The 10,374-nt window shown below is 42.3% G+C and overlaps 1 protein-coding gene across 1 annotated transcript; it reads right to left on the minus strand.

The window, feature by feature from the left end:
* Window positions 1-7,141: 7,141 nt before the first annotated feature.
* On the minus strand, window positions 7,142-10,172 carry LOC135561822 (C-type lectin domain family 10 member A-like). Its single transcript, XM_065003749.1, has 6 exons — window positions 9,347-10,172; window positions 9,175-9,276; window positions 8,306-9,070; window positions 8,056-8,198; window positions 7,790-7,893; window positions 7,142-7,507 (listed from the first exon to the last, which is right to left on the minus strand). Exons 1-6 carry the CDS (start codon window positions 9,486-9,488, stop codon window positions 7,351-7,353), a joined length of 1,413 nt encoding a protein of 470 aa, XP_064859821.1. The 5' UTR covers window positions 9,489-10,172; the 3' UTR covers window positions 7,142-7,350.
* Window positions 10,173-10,374: the final 202 nt, after the last annotated feature.

Genomic DNA, 10,374 nt, shown 5'->3' on the forward strand with positions numbered 1-10,374 from the left:
GCATCTCCGGCGCGGCCCACGCTTGGATTGCGTCCTACCTGACAGGTCGCTCCTACCAGGTGGCGTGGCGAGAATCCGTCTCCTCACCACGTGCTCTCACCACTGGTGTCCCCAGGCTCTGTTCTAGGCCCTCTCCTATTCTCGCTATACACCAAGTCACTTGGCTCTGTCATAACCTCACATGGTCTCTCCTATCATTGCTATGCAGACGACACACAATTAATCTTCTCCTTTCCCCCTTCTGACGACCAGGTGGCGAATCGCATCTCTGCATGTCTGGCAGACATATCAGTGTGGATGACGGATCATCACCTCAAGCTGAACCTCGGCAAGACGGAGCTGCTCTTCCTCCCGGGGAAGGACTGCCCGTTCCATGATCTCGCCATCACGGTTGACAACTCCATTGTGTCCTCGTCCCCAGAGCGCTAAGAACCTTGGCGTGATCCTGGACAACACCCTGTCGTTCTCAAATAACATCAAGGCGGCCCGTTCCTGTAGGTTCATGCTCTACAACATCCGCAGAGTACGACCCTGCCTCACACAGGAAGCGGCGCAGGTCCTAATCCAGGCACTTGTCATCTCCCGTCTGGATTACTGCAACTCGCTGTTGGCTGGGCTCCTGCCTGTGCCATTAAACCCCTACAACTCATCCAGAACGCCGCAGCCCGTCTGGTGTTCAACCTTCCCAAGTTCTCTCACGTCACCCCGCTCCTCCGCTCTCTCCACTGGCTTCCAGTTGAAGCTCGCATCCGCTACAAGACCATGGTGCTTGCCTACGGAGCTGTGAGGGGAACGGCACCTCAGTACCTCCAGGCTCTGATCAGGCCCTACACCCAAACAAGGGCACTGCGTTCATCCACCTCTGGCCTGCTCGCCTCCCTACCACTGAGGAAGTACAGTTCCCGCTCAGCCCAGTCAAAACTGTTCGCTGCTCTGGCCCCCCAATGGTGGAACAAACTCCTCACGACGCCAGGACAGCGGAGTCAATCACCACCTTCCGGAGACACCTGAAACCCCACCTCTTTAAGGAATACCTAGGATAGGATAAAGTAATCCTTCTCACCCCCTTACTTAAAAGACCTAGATGCACTATTGTAAAGTGGAGCTGTTCCACTGGTTATGTCATTCCAAACAGCCTGAAAGCACCAACGAGGACTTTGTAAGTCCTTGAAAGTCATGGAATGACTTGTCATGGGCATAAGAGCTTTAACATCACGTCTGCTAAATGACTTAAATGTAAATGTAAATGTAAATCATCAGAATCTTTGACTCTGTTATCTACAAAGTATAAACACATAGTTACTAGGTAAAACACCTGGTAAATAGGCCTAATAACCAGCACGTCTTACAACTAGGTGATAATCAATGAACTTGGACCTAAACTCACAGTAGACAGACAGGCCTATGATCCCAGCCAGTAGAACACACAGCAGCCCCAGAAACACTGCAGCAACTAGTAAGGGTCTCTTGCCTGATCTATCAGGCTCTGTGGAAACAAATAAGAGACTTTTACGTTGTTATATATATAGTCAGTCAGATATATTGTGTGTGTGTGTGTGTGTGTGTGTGTGTGTGTGTGTGTGTGTGTGTGTTACTTGAGTGCTGGTCGCCTGGTCCATTATTAGGAGCAGAGTCTGCTGTCTCTTCTCTCTTGGTGCTGGTCTCACCGTCTCTCAGGGTGTCTGCACTGACATAGACATCCACAATACTCTCCTCCATCTCACCTCTGTCAAACTTGACCTTCTTGTTCCTATCTGGTTCAGCATAGATGACCTTTTACATCTTTAACAATGCCTGGGTCTTTCTTTCTATGTTGGTCTACTATACATTAAGTCTCTGCTTCTAGAATTCATGTGGTGGTCTTCCAACATGGCCACCAGGAGGCGTCGTACGTCAACTGCAAGTCCACAAAACGTTAAGTCTCTGCTTCTAGTGATATCTCTGTCTCTGAGTCATCTGTGTGTCTCTGTCTGTGTGACTGCTGTAGGTGTTAACTCTAGGGAAGTTTCAACAAAATGGCACGATTAGTTGTGGCTATGCTAATACAAAAATATAACAAGTTTGCATACTGTGTCTGTGCTTGTGAGAGATTGTTCCAGTGGTTATTGTTGAACCATTTTCTGCAGCACAATATAAATCATTCCATGTCTCTACATGGTCATCTTGTCCAGAGTGTATCTCAACACAGTCCTCCTGTCCAGGGAACCTGACTTTCTATTTGTGATGATGGACAGGACACTATCATACCAGGAAGATATAGATCATAGAGGGGAAGTGGAGAACAAAGACTAGCTGTTAACATATATTAAATATCATATGTAACAGCCCCAAGATAATTCAGGGAGTTTCCAGAACTCCTCCTTCCTTTCACCTTTCTGCTGATTTGGACCCTCTGTTTACTCCCAAATATACATCAACAAGTTCAGTAGGTCCAGAACTACAAACATGGGTCACTATAATGTCCAGACAATAGATGTGACACTACAAACTGCTCCAAGTGGATATTGAGGATGGGTAGTTTAAACCAGTGAGGATGAGATGATAACAGTAACCCCCGGGGCTCTCCTCTACATTTACAGTTTAGCCATTTAGAAGACGCTCTTATCCAGAGCAAGGTTAAGTGCCTTGCTCAAGGGCACATCTACAGATTTTTCAAATAGTCGTCTCAGGAATTCGAACCAACAACCTTTCGGTTCCTGGCCCAACGATCTTAACCGCTAGGCTACCTGCCGCCCTTTCTCTTAATGAACCTGATTGGTTGAGGAGTTTTTGAGTGACAGCTAGTTGAACCACTGAAAATATCCACTACACTTCCATCTTTTGGGACCCATATAGGAGAACAACATTCAAATATGAGTATTTGATATTGTGCTTATATGTAAATTGACAACAAAGACTGACTGTCAAATTTGATTAAGTAACATTCTTTGATATCTCTACTACACTCATTGATTGGTGATACAGTCACCTCCTATACAGTGTATGTAATGGTGGTTTGGTACTGTTGAGAATGTCATCACCAGGCCTACATTGGAGCATGTAAATATCTGCAGAATATATTTGAATTGGAAGTTATGTGAATGGAAAAGTCAAATGTACTGACTTCATGTTGAACCTGATGAGGTATAAAACACAGGAAGTTACAAACAGGAAATAAGTAGGACATTTATTAATATAATACTACAAATAAACACAACAATAGATGCGTTTGCATGCATGTGTGCACGCAGTGTGTGTGCATGTGTGTGTGAGGTTGTGTGTGTGGGTTTGAGACAGAGAGAGAATGTCTGTGAGAGAGAGAGTGAGAGAGAGAGAGAGACAGAGAGAGACACACAGAGACAGCGAGAGAATGAAGGAGGAAGTTTCGTGCACTGTGTGCGGCTGTATGTGTTACAGTATGTTGTCATGGTGATGTTAAACAGCTTTCTCACAAACCCAGTAGATTTTCCTGTCACATGACAAGTCATTCCATGCCTCCAGAGGACGCTGATCTTTACGTATCTCAACACAGTCCTCCTCACCATAGTCTAGTCTGCCAGCACCATTATCAGGCTGTGGTTTATGCCAGTACCTACAGGGTTAACAACAGTCAGATATCATGGTTAATACCAGTACCTACAGGGTTAATAACAGTCAGATATCATGGTTAATAACAGTACCTACAGGGTTAAAACAGTCAGATATCATGGTTAATACCAGTACCTACAGGGTTAATAACAGTCAGATATAATGGTTAATACCAGTACCTACAGGGTTAATAACAGTCAGATATCATGGTTAAGACCAGTACCTACAGGGTTAATAACAGTCAGATATCATGGTTAATACCAGTACCTACAGGGTTAATAACAGTCAGATATCATGGTTAATACCAGTACCTACAGGGTTAATAACAGTCAGATATCATGGTTAAGACCAGTACCTACAGGGTTAACAACAGTCAGATATCATGGTTATTACCAGTACCTACAGGGTTAAAACAGTCAGATATCATGGTTAATACCAGTATCTACAGGGTTAACAACAGTCAGATATCATGGTTAATACCAGTACCTACAGGGTTAACAACAGTCAGACATCACAGTTAGAACATCACAATCCTAAATAATGTTCAGAAATGTTTCAGTTTAAATTCAACTTAGTTGACTGCTGCCATTAATGACAATAACCTGCATAGATAAAGGTTGGACGAACTGAACATGTGAGCCTTATTGTCAGAGTAGTTATCATCTCTCACTCTGTGGTCAGTGAACCTAGAGTATGAACAACACAGAGAATCAGTCCTACTCCTTACACTGTGGTCAGTGAACCTAGAGTATGAACAACACAGAGAATCAGTCCTACTCCTTACACTGTGGTCAGTGTTATTAGAGCAGTAATATATTACCTTGGGTTGGTCAGTGTTATTAGAGCAGTAGTATATTACCTTGGGGTGGTCAGTGTTATTATAACAGTAGTATATTACCTTGGGGTGGTCAGTGTTATTATAACAGTAGTATATTACCTTGGGTTGGTCAGTGTTATTATAACAGTAGTATATTACCTTGGGGTGGTCAGTGTTATTAGAGCAGTAGTATATTACCTTGGGTTGGTCAGTGTTATTAGAGCAGTAGTATATTACCTTGGGGTGGTCAGTGTTATTATAACAGTAGTATATTACCTTGGGGTGGTCAGTGTTATTAGAGCAGTAGTATATTACCTTGGGGTGGTCAGTGTTATTATAACAGTAGTATATTACCTTGGGGTGGTCAGTGTTATTAGAGCAGTAGTATATTACCTTGGGTTGGTCAGTGTTATTATAACAGTAGTATATTACCTTGGGGTGGTCAGTGTTATTAGAGCAGTAGTATATTACCTTGGGTTGGTCAGTGTTATTATAACAGTAGTATATTACCTTGGGGTGGTCAGTGTTATTAGAGCAGTAGTATATTACCTTGGGTTGGTCAGTGTTATTATAGCAGTAGTATATTACCTTGGGTTGGTCAGTGTTATTATAACAGTAGTATATTACCTTGGGGTGGTCAGTGTTATTAGAGCAGTAGTATATTACCTTGGGGTAGTCAGTGTTATTAGAGCAGTAGTATATTATCTTGGGGTGGTCAGTGTTATTATAACAGTAGTATATTACCTTGGGGTGGTCAGTGTTATTAGAGCAGTAGTATATTACCATGGGGTGGTCAGTGGGGTATCGTCCACCCATATCAAGTTCCCCTCAGTAACAGAGTCAGTCAGACCAATCCAGACTCCCTTGTTGAGGTTGAAGAGAAACTTATTTTGTTGAAAAAGATAAATAAATATATGTTCTCTCTCTCTCTCACTCTCTCTCTCTCTCCCTCTCTCTCTCTCTCTCTGTCTCTCTCCCTCTCTGTCTGTCTGTATATATATATATTTATATATCTATATATAATCTCTCTCTATCTTTCTCTCTCTCTCTCTGTATATATATATATTTATATATCTATATATAATCTCTCTCTCTCTCTCTCTCACCTGTTCCTTATCACTGTTTATGATCACCAGGTCTGCTCCTCTCTCCAGACAGTCCTCTCTGCTCTCCTTCCAGGTTTTTGTATCATTAGACAGGAAGTACCAACTGGATTCAAAATTCTGCCAGCCTTTGGGACATGTTTGTTCTACAAGATGAAAACATGAATTTCTTTCAATTAACCACACAGGATACTTAAGTGAAAAATTCAGCACACGATAAAGTGTGTGGGATTAATGAAAATGTACTATTGTATGTTTACTCACTGAGATTGGTAAGCCTCCCACTAAGAAAATCTCTCTCAGTCTGTAGCTGGTCTCTCTCTTTAATCACAAGGCTATAACTGGCCTGTAGCTGGTCTCTCTCTTCAGTCAGATTGCTGTAACTGGCCAGCAGCTGGTTTCTCTCTGTTGAGTTGTGATGACCAATGTCTCCATCTGTAAAAGGGAAAAGTTGATCAAACATGTAACTAAAACACCATTAATGAGTAAGTGTGATTAAGTAGGCTACTTAATTCTCAGTGACAACATAGTAAACTTACAGTAGACAGACAGGACTATGATCCCAGCCAGTAGGAGAACACACAGCAGCCCCAGACACACTGCAGCAACTCCAGAGGGTCTCTTCCACCACTGAACATGTACTGAATCACAAATTATTAAAGATCTTTGGTAATGTGTTTTACAGTTTCATCCAGGATTGAGACAAATAAAGCTAGAGTTCTACAGGGTTATCACACCTGTATTTGTTTGTGTGTGTGTGTGTGTGTGTGTGTGTGTGTGTGTGTGTGTGTGTGTGTGTGTGCGTGTGAGAGATTGTTCCAGTGGTTATTGTTAAACAATTTTCTGCAGAACAATATAAATCATTCCATGTCTCTACATGGTCATCTTGTCCAGAATATCTCAACACATTCCTCCTGTCCAGGGAACCTGACTTTCTATTTGTGATGATGGACAGGACACTATCATACCAGGAAGATATAGATCATAGAGGGGAAGTGGAGAACAAAGACTAGTTGTTAACATATATTAAATATCATATGTAACAGCCCCAAGATAATTCAGGGAGTTTCCAGAACTCCTCCTTCCTTTCACCTTTCTGCTGATTTGGACCCTCTGTTTACTCCCAAATATACATCAACATGTTCAGGAGGTCCAGGACTACAAACAAGGGTCATTATAATGTCCAGACAATAGATTTTACACCACAAGATTGCACCACATGGATATTGAGGGTGGGTATGCTTAACCAGTGAGGATCAACCTGATTGGTTGAGTGACAGCTGGTTGAACCACTGAAAATATCCACTTCACTTCCCTCTTTTGGGACCCATATGGGGGAACAACAGTCAAATATGAGCATTTGACATTGTGCTTATATGTAACTTGACAACAAAGACTGACTGTAAAATATGATTAAGTAACATCCTTTGATATCTCTACTACACTCATTGATTGGTGATACAGTCACCTCCTATACAGTGTATGTAATGGTGGTTTGGTACTGTTGAGAATGTCATCACCAGGCCTAAATTGGAGCATGTAAATATCTGTTGAATATATTTGAATTGGAAGTTATGTGAATGGAAAAGTCAAATGTACTGAATTCATGTTGAACCTGATGATGTGTGAAACATAACTACTGGTACACAGGAAGTTACAAACAGGAAATAAGTAGGACTTTTATTAATATGATATTTCAAACAAATACAACAATAGGTGTGTGTGTTTGTGTACATGCATGCAAGTGTTTGTGCGTGTGTGTGAAGGAGGGTGTGTGCGTGAGAGAGAGAGCGAGAGAATGAAGGAGGAAGTTGTGTGCGCTGTAGGCTACTGTATGTGTTACAGAATGTTGTCATGGTGATGTTAAAGCACTTTCTCACAAACCCAGTTGAGTTTGCTGTCACATGACAAGTCATTCCATGATGTTCGAGGACTCTGTTCTTCATGTATCTGAACACAGTCCTCCTCACCATATTCTGGTTTGCCACCACCATTATCAGGCTGATTTGGAGACCAGTACCTACATGGTTAACAACAGTCAGATATCATGGTTAATACCAGTACCTACAGGGTTAAAAACAGTCAGATATCATGGTTTATACCGGTACCTACAGGGTTAAAACAGTCAGATATCATGGTTAATACCAGTACCTACAGGGTTAACAACAGTCAGATATCATGGTTAATTCCAGTACCTACAGGGTTAAAAACAGTCAGATACCATGGTTAATACCAGTACCTACAGGGTTAACAACAGTCAGATATCACTGTGGTCAGTGTTATTAGAGCAGTAGTGTATTACCTTCGGGTGGTCAGTGGGGTTCTGTCCACCCATCTCCAGGTCCCCTCAGTAACAGAGTCAGTCAGACCAATCCAGACTCCCTTGTTGATGTTGAAGAGAAACTCCTGTTGTTGAGAAAGATAAATATTTATGCGTATATGTTTGATCATATTTACCGCCTGCACATCCATATCCTCTCTCTCTCTCTCTCCATCTCTCTCTCTCTCTCTCTCTCTCTCTCTCTCTCTCTCTCTCTCTCTCTCTCTCTCTCTCTCTCTCTCTCTCACCTGTTCCTTATCACTGTTTATGATCACCAGGTCTGCTCCTCTCTCCAGACAGTCCTCTCTGCTCTCCTTCCAGGTTTTAGTCTCAGTAGACAGGAAGTACCAACTGGATTCAACCTTCTGCCAGCGTTCAGGACAGGTTTGTTCTACAAGATGAAAACATGAATTTCCTTCAACTTATCACGATGTACACTTAATGAAAAAATACAGACACACGATAATAATAATAATTTACTACTGTAGGTTTACTCACTGAGATTGGAAAGCCTCCCGCTAAGAAAAACTCTGTCAGAATGTAGCTGGTCCCTCTCTTTAGTCAGGGTGTTGTAACTGGTCTGTAGCTGGTCTCTCTCTTTAGTCAGGGTGTTGTAACTGGTCTGAAGCTGGTCTCTCTCTTTAGTCAGGGTGTTGTAACTGGTCTGAAGCTGGTCTCTCTCTTTAGTCAGGGTGTTGTAACTGGTCTGAAGCTGGTCTGGTCTCTGGTCTTTAGTCAGGGTGTTGTAACTAGTCTGAAGCTGGTCTCTCTCTTTAGTCAGGGTGTTGTAACTGGTCTGAAGCTGGTCTCTCTCTTTACTCAGGGTGTTGTAACTGGTCTGAAGCTGGTCTCTCTCTTTAGTCAGGGTGTTGTAACTGGTCTGAAGCTGGTCTCTCTCTTTAATCAGAGTGTTGTAACTGGTCTGAAGCTGGTCTCTCTCTTTAGTCAGGGTATTGTAACTAGTCTGAAGCTGGTCTCTCTCTTTAGTCAGGGTGTTGTAACTGGTCTGAAGCTGGTCTCTCTCTTTACTCAGGGTGTTGTAACTGGTCTGAAGCTGGTCTCTCTCTTTAGTCAGGGTGTTGTAACTGGTCTGTAGCTGTTCTCTCTCTTTAGTCAGGGTGTTGTAACTGGTCTGTAGCTGGTCTCTCTCTTTAGTCAGGGTGTTGTAACTGGTCTGTAGCTGGCCTCTCTCTTTAGTCAGGTTGTTGTAACTGGTCTGTAGCTGGTATATCTGTGTTGAGTTGTGATTATCAATGACTCTATCTGTAAAAGGGAAAAGTTCATCAAATTTGTAACTAAAACACCATTAATGAGTAAGTATAATTAAGTAGGATACTTAAGTCTCAGTGACAACATACTAAACTTACAGTAGACAGACAGGACTATGATCCCAGCCAGTAGGAGAACACACAGCAGCCCCAGACACACTGCAGCAACTCCAGAGGGTCTCTTCCACCACTGAACATGTGCTGAATCACAAATTATTAAAGTAAGTGTGTGCGTGTGCGTGTGCATGTGCGTGTGCGTATGGAATCTTACCTGAAGCAACAACTCCATGTCTTGGACTGGGCTTGAAGGCTCTTACGTTGGCATATAATTTTCCATCAATGTCTGTGTTCTTCATTGCATCAGGCTCGTCTTCTTCAAATCCATCTGGGATTTCATAGACTCCCTCTGACATAATTAAACACTTGTGGTGAAATACAGTAACTTATACTTCTAACCTCAACTCTGTGTCTTGTCCCTGCACTGTCCTACGTCTGTGTAACTAATGGTAGTGTCACTATTTTTTAAACTGTCAACCACAGTGAAGGGGAAACTGTCAAATCCACACAACATTGGCCACCATGTGACTTGTTCCAGCTTTAGTTTCTAATCAGTGAAAAACAAACATTATGTATGTGTGAATTGACAGGGACCCAATATTGGATCTGCTAAAATAAATTGGGATCCTGTTAATTGACATATAAACTACATATATCCTGACTGAGTTTACAGCACCCCCAGCCTTCAAATGGAGAGCACATTATGGATCTCACTCTGTGACTGGTGGTGTGGGGGGAAGTTGTCCCTAGACACTGATCTTAGGTCCGTTTTGCATTTCCACAACAAATGGTTAAGGTTAGGTTTGGAGGAAGGAAAGCTGAGCCTAGATCTGTGTGATCCTGATCCTAGATCTGCCAAGGAGTGTGAATAGCAACAATGATCATATCAGGGTCTTTGTCCTATCTATGCTGACTGTGAACATTTCATCAGAATGAAAAATAGAAGTTCTGACAATATCTCCATAGATTCAGTTTGACAGATTTAATAGAATAGAAAGAAGAATGAAAACACTTCACATGTTTTATGACAAGAAGTTCATATCTCCACCCTGTCTTTCAGTACAACATCGCATTACATTACCAGTTACATCTAATGACACAACTCTCTCTGCACTGATTCCACTGTTCCACATGACATCTACCTACATGAACTATTATATACAACTCTACAGCTCTACTCTATTCCACAGGAGGAGAGAAAGCATCACACAGATCCTTAGATACAGAGACAGAGTCAAAGGT

The sequence above is a fragment of the Oncorhynchus nerka genome, linkage group LG18, assembly GCF_034236695.1.
Source record: "Oncorhynchus nerka isolate Pitt River linkage group LG18, Oner_Uvic_2.0, whole genome shotgun sequence".
Lineage (NCBI taxonomy): Eukaryota > Metazoa > Chordata > Actinopteri > Salmoniformes > Salmonidae > Oncorhynchus > Oncorhynchus nerka.